The following is a 13,488-nucleotide window of genomic DNA, read 5'->3' on the forward strand; positions in this document are numbered from 1 at the left end:
GCAACCATAGGATCAGAGCCAGGACCCAACCAAATACTTAAGTTTGATTCCACTGCTTCTGCTAGTATGGGCTGTCCTCTTACCACGTGCACTTTGAAAACCCACAGGAGAGGATTTTGCAGCCTTCCAGAGCAAGCAGAGCAAAGTGAGTCCTGTCCCAAGACTATAAAAATCGTGCAGATTAACATGTTACACACACACTGGTAACATCTCGTATAGATTATTGCAATGTGCTCTACATGGGGCTGCCTTTGAAGACGGTCTAGCGACTGCAACTGGTCCAGAATCGAGCTGCGCAGCTGGTGACTGGTGGGGCCGCTAGGGGACACATCAAGCTGATTCTGTTTAAATTACATTGGTTACCAGTTGCTTCCCAGGCCCAATTCAAAGTGCTTGTTTTGACATATAAAGCCCTAAACGGCTTGGCCCCTGGATACCTAAAGGACCGCCTCTTTCCATATGAACCTACCCGGCAGTTAAGATCTAACCAGGGGCCCCTTTTGAAAGAGCCCTCCCTTAAGGAGGTAAGAGGGACGGCTTGTAGACAAAGGGCCTTTTTGGCAGCTGCCCCCAGACGATGGAATGCCCTCCCGACTGAGCTTCGTCTGGCGTCAACACTGATGACATTTCGGCGCCAGGTCAAAACCTTCCTGTTCCAGAAGGCTTTACATTGAAATAATATCAACTGTGGGTACTGATGGCAATTTTTAGAGTATCTATTTTAATCGTATTTTAATCGTTTTATCTTTTTGTTGTATTTTAATTGTATTTTAATTGTTGTACGCCGCCCAGAGACCTTTGGGCAGAGTGGGTGGCATATAAGTTAAACAAACAAACAAACAGACTAGCCAGGAGACAATGAGTCATCAAAAGCTTTTTGAAAGTTGGGGAAGGGATGCATTTTCAAATCATGCTTGAAAAGGTTGATGAAACAGGGACTGCATTCATTTTTTCCTTCAGGGAATTCCTGAGTCTTCGTGCTGTTCTGAAAAAAGCCCTGATTCTGCTTCTTACCTGACCAGTCTGATTTTAATGAGAAATCAGAGATCAGAATGTAAGACGGTGAAAAAACAGGATGACTCCATTGGTATTTGAGATTACTGTATTTTTTGATCAAATACTGCTGTAACAGGCTTCATAGATTTTCTCTAATTTAAAGAGTCACTGCTTAAATCTTGGAGAATGTGCATTTTAGTGCCTCTGTAGACCAGCTGGACTTGTTTTTGTTTAATTTCTCTCATAAATTCTTTGTATAATTAAAATACTTCACAACCACTGGTCTTGTCCTTGGGCTTTTGGGATTACCAACAAAATGAGCTCTTTCTATGTCCTGTTCATCCAGGTATTGTGTGCCCATTATGCAGTTAACCCACATTATACAGTAATCTCTTTTTTGAGGTCTTGTCCATGTTGCAATTGAAAATTCATTATTTTAATGTTGGACCTTCTGGAGTTGTCTTCCAGATAAATCAGCTTTTTGTTTGCTTCGCTGATTGTGTCATCCAACCTGTTTATCTTAGTCTCATTTGCTTCTGCCCTGTCTCGCACTTCCTTAACTTTCTGTTTGACAATTTTCAACTCCTGTGTCATTCCTATGACTTGAACTTGAAGCTTATTAATGCTCATTTCAATAGAGTTGGCTCATCTCGCTGCTTGCTTAAACTCCTGACTCATTTTATAGGACATGTCCTTCACAACCCGTGTCAGTTCATCCATTGCTTCTTGCTTACCTACAGCTTGGGATGGTGGAACTTTGCTTTCTGACTCATTTTTTTTCTAATGCAGCCTCTGCCCTCCTCAAGCGTTCCAGGTTGCGATCAGAAGTTTTATCTAAAGCTTTACCTCTTGTTGAAGCAGGAATTTTAACAGCCTGCAACATCTAAATGTAGAGGTGTGGCAATCATAATTTTTAAAAATTGTGAATTTACAGTGAAATAGGTAGTAAAAGATTGTAATGGTAGATTTATAATAAAAGAGGGTAAAATCGGTTTGGAAGAATCTTATAGGCCTATATCTCTAATAAATCAAGATGCTAAGATTTTTACTGCTATATTAGCAAATAAATTAAATAGATTTATAGCAAATTATATTAAAGAGGATCAATGTGGCTTTATAAAGGGAAGACAAATGGATAATTTAACTAGGCGAGTTTTGAGCATTATATATGAGGTACAAAAGAAAAAGAAACAAAGGCAGCAACTGTTTTATCACTAGACATATTTAAGGCCTTTGATTGTGTGGAATGGCCAACATTAAAGCTGCTTATAAAGGGTTGGGGATTTGATAGATTTATTGGGGTTATAGATCAATTATATTCAGATAATACTTCAGAAGTAGTAGTTAATGATGGCTTAACAGAGCATATTTTCTAGGTCGAGGTACAAGACAAGGCTGTCCACTTTCACGAATATTGTTTTGTATATAGAACTGTTAGCTAATGCAATGAGAAATGATGAATTAATTAAAGGATTAGGTAAAATGATACAAGTAAAATTAATTTATTTGCTGATGCTTCATTATTAACTATTTAAAACCCAATAGAAAGTATGGATAAAATTAAAAATCATTTAAAAATTTTGGGGGATATAACAGGATTAACTATTAACTGGCAAAAACACAAATAATGTTTAATTACAATAAATATGAACAAGAAATATTTGTAAATAAGTATAGTTTAAAAATGTGTAATTATATTAATTATTTTGGTATATAGTTAAAGTGACTCAAATATTAAAGGAGCAAAATTGTAACAAATTAAAAAGCGATATCAAAGATAAATTGCAGGAGTATTCTAAATTGAAACTGTCGTGGTTTGGGAGAATTGCTATGATCAAAATGAAAATAGCATCAAAAATTACTTTTTTATGCAGGATGTTCTCAATATAATTAGAAGAAGATTTTAAGTATTGGCAGGGATTAATTAATGGAGTTTGTAATCAAGATAAAAAATCTAGAATAAATAAAAGATATTGGTATAAGGCTAAAAAAAGGAGGTTTAAGTATTCTTAATATAAAAATTATTATATAGCAAATCAACTAAGATTTATTGGAAATAGTATATATAACAAAGGAAAGTTAATTTGGTGGGATACGGAATAAATGGGAATATTGAAAAATATTTGTTTAATGTAGTAAAAAGAAATACAATAAATCAGGTGAACAACCCTTTTTAAAGAAACATGTTAAATGTCTGGAACAGATATTAAAAAGTTATATCCCTTTACTTCACCACTAAAATTAGTGACCGAAATAGAAAAAATCCTAGCAAACTTGAAGGGTTTAGCTGATTTTTTTTAAGGATAAAAAAGTTGCCAGATTGAAGGATTGGATTATTAAAATGAGATCGAAGGATCAGATTATAGTTAAATTTCAAACTAATAAACTATCATGGTATAATTATATCCAATTAAATAGTTGGACAAATGAATGGTTGAAGACTAATGGCAAATTAATCTTCACCCAGTCTTCAAAGAGAATGTACTAAGTATGAACAAGTTCTATCATCACATGAAGACATGCAGAAAGATGCTTTGAGGAAGGGAGTAGTAAGTAGAATTTAAAACCTAATTTTGGAACAAGAGGAAAAAGATTGAAATATGAGGTTTGAAATCAATTTGGGAAGATGATTTAAAGACAGAAATTAAAACAGAGGATTGGACAAAGATTTGGAAGATGAGAATTTTAAGATTAATGTGGGTAAGAATAAAGGAAATTTTTAAAAAATTAGTTTAAGGTTGGCTCCGATGAAACTGAACATAATAAATTCAGACTATTCTAAGGCCTGTTGGAAATGTGATGAAGAAATTGGCACGTATTATCATATGTGGTGGGAATGTAAATTGATTCAGAAATTTTGAAAATTGATTTTTAAGGAAATATGTGATGTATTTAGAAAAGATATCGAACTTAATTCTAAAATTGCTTTGCTGTCAATTTTTTATAAGATAGAACTTGATTATTGCTCAAAGGAATTGATTTCTAATTTTATGACAAGTGCTAGAATATTAATACCTAGATTCTGGAAAGATAAAGATGATATTAAATTAGAAGATTGGTATAATGAAGTATGGGACATTGCATTAAATGATAAATTGACTACTGAACTTAAGATGAAAAGAGGGTAAATAAGTTTAAATATTTTTATGCTATTTGGGGTAGATCTGTTGAATTTGTATTAGTGAAAGGAAAGGGGAAAGCCTCTAAGCAACAATCAATACAATTTTGGAAAGGAGGTTCGTAATAAAGTATTGCTCCAAAGGGTCCCATGGGTATGGGTGTTCGCTGTGTTTTAGACTGTATTAGTAAGTATTTTGTATTCTTGTATTTGTTTTGGAAATTTAAAAAATAAAGTAAAATAAAATAAAATAAAAAGAATGTAAGACAGTGGTATTAAAAGTGAAGTTAATTAATGTAGGTAAAGATATACCATTAGGTGACAAGCCCCAGACAATTAAGATGGTAAACGTAAGTGCCAGCACTTGACAGCGGGGAAGCTGGTGTAGAATTTTGTTTTTTGGTAAGGTAACTTGTTCACCCATATAGTGGCATGTTTTGTACCATTTGAAATTTCTAAGCATTCTTCAAGGGCAGCCCTATGTTCAGAGGTGTTGCAGTAGTCTGGTCTGGACTAACACAGCACACCTCCCGTTCTTCCTCTACAGCAGTGGTTCTTAACCTTTGTTACTCGGATGTTTTTGAACTGCAACTCCCAGAAACCCCAGCCAGCACAGTTGGTGGTGAAGGCTTCTGGGAGCTGCAGTCTAAAACTCCTGAGTAACCCAAGGTTAAGAACCAGTGCTCTACAGCAGGGGTGTCCAACCTTTCACCTTCCCTGGGCCACATTAGAAGATGAAAATTTGGTTTGGGCTGCACATACATTTGGTTTGGGCCGCATGGGGGGGCAGCCCTAGCCGTCCTCCGCAGCCCCGCTCCAAGCGCACTTACTAGAACTGCGATCTCAGACAGCAGAGGCTGCCAGCTTCGACTCCGGTGGCTTTATGGGGCCGGGAGGGGATCCACCTATTGACGGGGACGGCGCAATGCAGTCACACAGCCCCCCTCTCCCCTCCCGCTCCATCCTTCCTTCTCTCCCTCCCTACCGTTGTGACGTGCCTCAGCCGCATTCCAGCCGCAAGTGCCAGCAGTGTAACTTGAAACTTTGGAATTTCTTTAAAAATAAAAAATTGCACTGGGCTGCATTATGAGCCGACCTGGGCCGCATGCGGCCCTCGGGCCGCAGGTTGGACAAGCCTGCTCTACAGCTTTCAAACCTGTTGGCAAGAATTGTTATTTTTGAGAATGTGCCTTCCATAAACCTTCCGTGTTACACAAATGCAGTTGGCACTCTTGCCCCCTCGCTTTTGAGAGATGAGGCTGCTGGAATTGTGAGCATTAGAGTCAAATCAGTTCCTAAGAATTGTTCTGCATTGGAGTAACTGCAGAGAGGATCTCCTAATACTCCCGCACCCCACCCCCAGATGGTTCATGAAATGTTAACAAGAACTTGCAGGGGGGGGGGATATAGTGAGGGAAAGAGGGTAGGAAAGGGAAAGAGATGTCTTTAAAAAATTCCCTGGTATGGTTTGCCTGGCTCAGAGGCTGCTTGTGAGGAGGTCTGCTTGGGGCTCAGTTTTATATTTAGCTGACAACGGTAGCAGTTCCACTCCCTGTGCTATCAGCTTACGCCTTGGAAGACAACCTGCCGAACAGACTGGAAAGGAACCCCTTCTGTGTGCTGATCTGGATCTGCCGAGCCTGGAGCCTCTGCCTTCACAGGAACTATTTTTTTTTTCTGAGTGCCGGACAATTTGCTGCTTCTGGAGAAGCACACCCCTTAGCTGACGAGGAGTGGCCCACATGTAGGGCATAGATACGAGGAAACAAAGTGGGATCGTGCCCCTTGTTCTCTTGTGTACACACACTTGGGGAATTTGCTGTGTGAAGAGGCATGGATGGGAGTCTGACGCCTGCAGAGGGGTGTCCACCCATTCAACGAAATTTCAATGACATGGGATCAAAATCCTCTACTAAGAAATCTAAAAGAGGTGTTCTTTTTTTTGAGGTGGAGATCCTGGATGCCAAGACCCGGGAGAAGCTGTGCTTCCTCGACAAGGTAAGAACCTTAATTGAGGGCTGGCAGGGAAGGTTGAGGGGTGAGGTTTGTCTTTGGTCTTCACAGAGCTTTATGGTTCACTAATTAACTTAAAGAGAGAGGTATTGGGATTTGACATTTTGAAGATGGAACTGTAATAGGTCACTTGCTTCCTACTAATATCTGCCATAAAAGCATGTTGTCAGCTACAGCATAATGGCCACAATCCTGATAGCAGAAAGTCACAGAGCCAGAGGATGTCGTCATCCAGCATTGGTAATGTTTAATTTAAATAAATTGAAAACTTCCCATCTCCCTGTTTCAGTTCTGAGGCTTCCTTGGGCTTCGTTTTGCCCTGAGGGAAGTCTTTGAGAATCTTGGGATGGAGGGGACCCTTTAATAGTCAGAAATCGTTGCTGGTGGATTGTCAGCAGCAGTCCCAATCCTGGGTATGGTGATTCAGTGACAATTTTGGACTTTTAAAGGATTCCCTAGGGTGAAAAGGAGTCCAAGGGAGCCTTACAACCTGAAATGGGGAGAAGAAGCTTTTAATTTGTTTCAATTAAACAATACTGGTGCCGGTGGAGGACATGATCTGGCTTTTTGGAGGGTGTAGCTTTGCACCAACTGGATTTTGCAATATATATATACTAAAACAAACAAACAAAAAACACCCCCAACTTGATTGGTAACCTTAGATTTTAGAGAAGCTGGTTGACTTCTATCATGTGAATTATAGGAGAAGCAACTGCTAATTTTGGCAGTGGTGATCAATTGCAATAGATTTCATTTTTACATCTTCCTTGATATCCTCTATAAGAAAAGTTAATTCCTTCCTTGCTCCCTGTCTTTCTTCCTTGATTCTCCTCTGTTCTTTTTTTTTCCTTAAGAGACCCTCCACAAATAGAGGAGGTTCTTCTGTTCATGGAGTTGTTCTCCATAGGAGCAGAGCAGTGGAAATGGAAATGGCAACAGTAGGGCTAGTGGGGTTTGTCTCCTCTTATGTTGAGACTATAATGCCTGAACTAGACATCTGTGTTTCCAGGAAAGAAGTAAATATTTAACAACATTCCATTTGTATGCTCACATTTCTTAGTTCATTGAAAGTTGACCTTGTTTCTTCTGCCGGAGAGCATGACTGGAAGACCACAGACTTTGCTCACAGTAACAAGACTATTTTGAAAATTGTGTTATTTCTTATAATTAAAAAAATCTAATTTGTCTTGTATTCCTGCACTGTAATGGTTCTTAACCAATGGTACACATATTTCTGGCGAGACATGGGCTTTGCCACACTATTTAATTTTATTTAATTTATATGCTGCCCATCTAACCAGAGACCACATATAGCATGAACAAACAAACAAACAAACAAAAAACCCAATAAGCAACGTAGTGACTGAAATCCCATTGGTGCTTGCATATGATTTGCATAATTTGCTGTGGCTAATTAACAAGGTGTCATGTTGCATCTCTATTGCATAATCAGGCTTGTGATCAGGTAGGTGAGTAAGATGTGTTGAGGCACCTTACCAGTTACTTACAAATCGCCCATGGCAAATTATGCAAATCTTATATGAAGTCCAGTAGGATTCTGGGTAGGGTTTCTCCCTAGGCCCATCCCCAGTGATTTACTTTAAATATGAATATAATAAATGAATTTCTATAAACACATTCATACTCTTCCTCTTTCTATAAACACATTCATACTCTTTTGTTTTTGTTGTGGTGGGAGAACTAGAAGATGAACTACATTTTGTGAATATTTTTGCTCCAGTTTTCTCTGCAGCCTTGAGGTCTAGCAGCAGTTTTGGGAGTCCCTGTAGTGGTGGTTTTTAACCATCTTTTGAGCTAAATATAATGTTAGAGGTTTCTGTAGAGCAGTCCTGGTATCTTGGGTGCATTAGCCATAAAGTGCTTCAAATTATGTATTGATAAATAAATCGGAGCTTTCTAGGAGCTCACAAGTATGACACTCCAGTATTCAAATGTTCACACCTTTAAATCCTCACTGACAGCAGCTGCTGTAGGATGGATTGCCACTTTAGCTAGGAAGGCATGGCCTAACCCTTCTTTTTCCAACAGTCTGTTTCAGTAAGTGACGTTTCAAGCCTTCCTATGATCTCTGCTGCCTAGTCGCCTACCTTTTGCACATAGAGAAGAAGCCTGAATTGAATGAGTGAACGTTGTGGCCCGAATCCTCTTAACTTACACTACTGCTAGTCTGGTATTTTCCAGACTGTCCATTATGCACAGTTGGCTATAGAATCATACTCAAAGGGTGATGATTAATGGCTCCTTCTCAAACTGGGAGGAGGTAACAAGCGGGGTACCCCAGGGCTCAGTTCTGGGCTCAGTACTCTGCAACTTTTTAATTAATGATCTGGATCAGAGCATTCAGGGAATTTAATCAGATTTGCAAACTACACAAAATTGGGTGGAATAGCTGATAACCCTGGAAGAAAGAAACAGAATTCAAAATGACTGACTGAAAACAACAGAATGAAGTTCAACAGGGATAAATGCAAAATACTGCACCTAGGAAAAAGAAACCAAGCATACAGTTGCAAGGTGGGAGATACCTGGCTCAGTAATACTACGAGCGAGAAGGATCTTGAAATTGTCATAGATCACAAGCTGAATCTGAGCCAACAGTGTGATGTCACTTCAAAAAAAGGCAAATGTTATTTTAGGCTGCATTACAAGAAATATAGTCCCCAAATCCTGCAAGGTACCCTCTATTCACTAATGTATTCAGCACTGGTTAGTATAATCTTGAGTACTTTGTCCAGTTCTGCACACTGCATTTCAAGAAGGATGCTGACAAATTGGAACAAGTTCAGAGGAAGACACCAAGGATGATTAGGGGCTGGAAACCAAGCCCTGTGAGGAAACACTGGAAGCACTGGGCATGTATAACCTTGAGAATAAAAGACTGAGGGGGAAAGATCTGTTCTTGATCATCCTAGAGTTCAGGACACGCAATAATGGGCACAAGTTACAGGAAGCCAGCTTTCAGTTGAATATCAGGAAAAACTTCCTAACTGTTAGAGCAATATGGCAATGGAACCAGTTACCTTGAGAGGTCGAGAGTTCTCCAACACTGGAACCATTCAAGAGAAATTTAGACTACCATCTGGCAGATATCCTTTGATTTGTATTCCTGTATTGAGCAGGAGGTTGGATTTGATGACCTTAAAGGCCCCTTCCAGCTCATTATTCTATTATTCTGTGCAGCAGATCTTTCCCTGATTGTGCAGCTGGTACATGACTCGTTGCACAACAGCCAGCCAAATGCTTCTGTGACATTTTGTACATGTGTAGTTTTTCATGATAGGATTTTGGCTATTTAATGTGTCAGATAACATGACCAAATGATATAATTGAGCATTTAGGCCCTCTAACATCTTCAGTCACACTGCCTGATCTCAGCAAACAAAAGAGAGTGGACTAGATTATTCCCTTTCCTTCCATGAGGTGAGGTTAGAGAGAAATGCTAAAAGCAACAAAAAAGAGCATTTTTCAGTTACATGCATGACAAAAAGACCGGGAACAGAAGCAGTGGCTCATCTACTCAAAAGGTATGGGAAAATTATAATAGTCAACAAAGAAAAGGCAAAAAAAACCTCAATTCCTACTTTAGCTCCGTCTTCTCCCAAAGGACAGTCTATACTGCTCCAGGTAAATGTCAAAGAAAGGGGATTGGATTGCAGCTTGAGATTGATAAACAAACAGACAAGGAGTACCGTATTATTTTAAATGAGTTCAAATCCCCAGGGCCGGGTAAACTGCATCCAAGGATATTGAAGGAACTGGCTGAAGAGATCGCAGAACTGCTGTCTATTATTTCCTTGAAATCATGGAGGATGGATGAAGTACCAGATGACTGGAGAAAAGCTAACATTGTCCCAATATTTAATATTTAAATATTTTAAAAGGGCAAAAAGAGAAACCAGGGAATTACAGACAATGCTGTAATAACTAGAAGCCAACATGGATTTGTCAAGAAAAAAAATCTTGATGGACTAATCGTATTTCATTTTTGATCAGATAGCCTCCCTGGTAGACAGTGGGAATGCTTAGACATAATATATCTTGACTTCAGGTAATTGGTTACAGAATCATATTCAGAGTTCTTATCAATGACTCCTTTTCAAATTAGGAAAAGGTAGCAAATGGGGTACACCAAGGCTCAGTCCAGGGCCCTGTGTTCTTCAACATTTTATTAATGACTTGGATGAGGGAGTACAGGAAATACACATCAGAATTGCAGATGACACAAAACTAGGCTGGAATAACTTAATACCTTGGAAGACAGGAACAGAATTCAAAAATCTCTTGAGAGGCTTGAGCACTGGGCTGAGAACAACAGAATGAAATTTAACAGGGGTAAATGCAAAGTTCTACACATGGGGGGGGGGAACCAAAGGCACAGTTCTAAGATGGTGGATACTTGTCTCAGTAATACTGCAAGTGAAAAGGATCTTGGAATTACAAATCAAAGGCTGAATATGAACCAACTCTATTCAGCACCGGTTAGGCATCTTGAGTACTGTGTCCAGTTCTAGACACCTCACTTTAAGAAGGATGCCAGAAAACTGGAGCAAGTTCAGAGGAGAGCAACAAAGATGATCATGGGACTGGGAACCAAGCCCTGTGAGGAAAGACTGAAAGGACTGAACATGTTTAGCCTTGAGAAAAGACTGAAGGGAGAGGCAATGGCACTTTTCAAATTCTTGAAAGGTAGTCATACAGAGGAGGGGATGGATCTGTTCTCAACCATCCCAGAGTGCAGGACACTAAACAGTGAGCTCAAGCTACAGGAAGCCAGATTTAGACTATCAGGAAAAACATCTTAACTGCTAGAGCTGTACAACAATGGGACCAGTTGCCTCAGGAGGTGATGAGTGCTTCCAACACTGGAGGTGTTCAAGTGAAATTTGACAAGCATTTGTCAAATCTGCTTTGAATTGGATTCCTGCATTGATTCCTGCATTGAGCAGGGGTTGGACTTGATGGCCTTTCAGGCCCCTTCCAACTCAGTTATTCAGTGATTCTATGATTTTCAAATAAACACCAAAAAGAGACCTTTTCACTGAAATTTACAGTGTTTGAAGTGTCCATAGATTAAGTACACCAATGCCTTGTGCCACGTTTGAGAGAATGATGCTCCACCATGAGATGCTAGCCAATTTGACTGAGGGGAGGATATTAAATCCTTAATAATGTATAGTGACATACTGGGAACTATGAGCCTGTACACCAGCTGAGGATGACTCTTTATGCATTGTCATGCCTTTGGTAGTCTAAAGCAGTGGTTCTTAACCTTTTTGAAAGAAACGCCCCCTTGAGCCATTGAGGAAGTTATCACCGCCCCCCTCCCCGCAGTGATGATATCTTTCTTATGTATGTATGTATGTATGTATGTATGTATGTATGTATGTATGTATGTATGTATGTATGTATGTATGTATGTATTTATTTATTTATTTATTTATTTATCTATCTATTTATCTATTTATTTATTTATTTGTGACACTTAAATCCAATGACCCCTGAAAACAAAATTCAATTCCAAGAAAATGAAATGCCCCAAAAACATTTAGTGATTTAGTTGCAAGCGAATTTTAAGATGCAAAAAGAAATATAAAAAGGGCATAAAACCAAACCACAATGCAGGAACTAAAAATTTCAAGATGAAAACTCTGAAACTAAATTAAGATTGGAGGAAAATATTTATTTATTTATTTATTTATTTAATTTATATCCCGCCTATCTAATCAATTAAGACTACTCTAGGCGGCTATATTCATGCACACTGTAAAAAGGCTGCAGCCATCTTCACAGGTTTGGCTTGCTCCAGGGCCCCCCTACCGCCCCCCTTCTGTTCCAGAGCCCCCACACCGCCCCTTTTAGTTCTATCGCCCCCCTGAAAAATGAAATCGCCCCCTGGGGGGCATTATCGCCCACGTTAAGAACCACTGGTCTAAAGGAGAAGAAGAGTTGCCTTCTACTTCTGCAAATGGTATCCCTTTGAAATAGCGACTTGCGGGGAATGCAAGAAGAATGTTTCATGAGTAAATCAGGAGGACAGTGGTGGATCAAACCTCTGAATAACTCTAGGAATTTGGATGACGAAGGGAAAATATATTCTTTCCAGTGCAGAAGCTATGGCAGTTTAGCTTTGTGCTAGGAGAGGGCAGTAGTGGGCACCCTGCCCATCCTTCTTTTTAGTTCCGATGAGCGTCACTAATCCTTTCAGGTTTAATGAGGATCATACACAGACTACGGAGGAAGCAAGGAGATCTCTATATTTAGAGAGGTGTTCAAAGTAAACTTTGAATTGGTAAGCTGCCAAGAAACAATCGTAGCTTTCTCCTTCTTGTTGAATGCAATATATTTCTTTAAAGCACATCCTGTTATCTAATAACAGCAGTGAGAAGCACCCTTAGTATTTCTTGCTCATTTAACTAAGAAGTAGGAGGCCGAAGAACAAACTGTACAAGTTGCCAGGAATCAGAGTATGCAATGTTCCTTGTTCGTTCGTTTGTTTGTTTGTTTGTTTGTTTGTTTGTTTGTTTGTTTAAATGTACACAATAATAAAATCCAAATAAAAATAGAAATGTGTCAAAACATAAAAAACTGATGAAAAAGGCCACACTGTCAATAACAAACATGCACAATGGTCTGTTAATCAAGTCAGCTGAACAGTTATCCAGTGGACACAAGCAGTATACACTGTGCCCCAAGGCAGAGAATGGTGGATAGGGTCCAAAGTCTTTTATCTAGCATCTAAATAATCCTTCTAGCAGCAACCAAGTTTTAGCCTTCAAAGGCCTGTCTGATGAAAAATGGTATTTTGCTGTTGGTAGAAGAACAATGGAAACCTCCCTTGGCAACAGGTTACAGGGATGGGAGGAACAGCTGAAAAGGCTTTCTCCCTTTTCCTTGGAAACATGCCTTCCATGGTGAAGGGGCCAAGGGAAAGACCTTGCCATGTGTAGATGGGCATGTGTCCTTACTTGGAATTCCTAACCCAAAGATGTGGTAGCTGAGCAATGGGACTCCAATTTTATGGCTCTATAACTAACACCTAGCTCCAGCGAGACTGTCTTCCCGTCCATCTGTTTGAGTCACCTTGATGGTCTGTAAAGTTTGGCACCAAATCTGTCCAGTGCTGGCCACACAGATCTATAAAATGACCGCCGAGGTGCTAAGTGTCTGTCCTGTGAGGAGGATCTGATTTTCAATGGAGTCATCTTACTGACTTGTAAATTTCATTAGTCTGGCTCCTCATCTGGCTCCTATCCAAACTTTTAGATTGACTTGTTTGTTGGTGCTGTCTGTAACCTTCTGCCTTGCTGTGCCCCAAGCTATCATGTGCAACCTAATCAACA

The 13,488-nt window shown here is 39.4% G+C and overlaps 1 protein-coding gene across 2 annotated transcripts in view; it reads left to right on the forward strand.

Moving 5' to 3' along the window:
• The window catches only part of TECR (trans-2,3-enoyl-CoA reductase), a 54,071-nt gene that overhangs the window by 24,212 nt on the left and 16,371 nt on the right, over window positions 1–13,488 (forward strand). Inside the window, exon 2 of one of the 2 annotated variants that reach the window (XM_072990342.2) lies at window positions 6,062–6,112. In XM_072990342.2, the coding sequence (XP_072846443.1) occupies window positions 6,062–6,112 (51 nt within the window). Of the gene's footprint in view, window positions 1–5,713; window positions 6,113–13,488 lie in introns of those variants that run through there. The other variant, XM_020778518.3, reaches the window with a different exon arrangement.

Source organism: Pogona vitticeps, chromosome 2 (genome assembly GCF_051106095.1).
Source record: "Pogona vitticeps strain Pit_001003342236 chromosome 2, PviZW2.1, whole genome shotgun sequence".
Taxonomy (NCBI): Eukaryota; Metazoa; Chordata; class Lepidosauria; order Squamata; family Agamidae; genus Pogona; species Pogona vitticeps.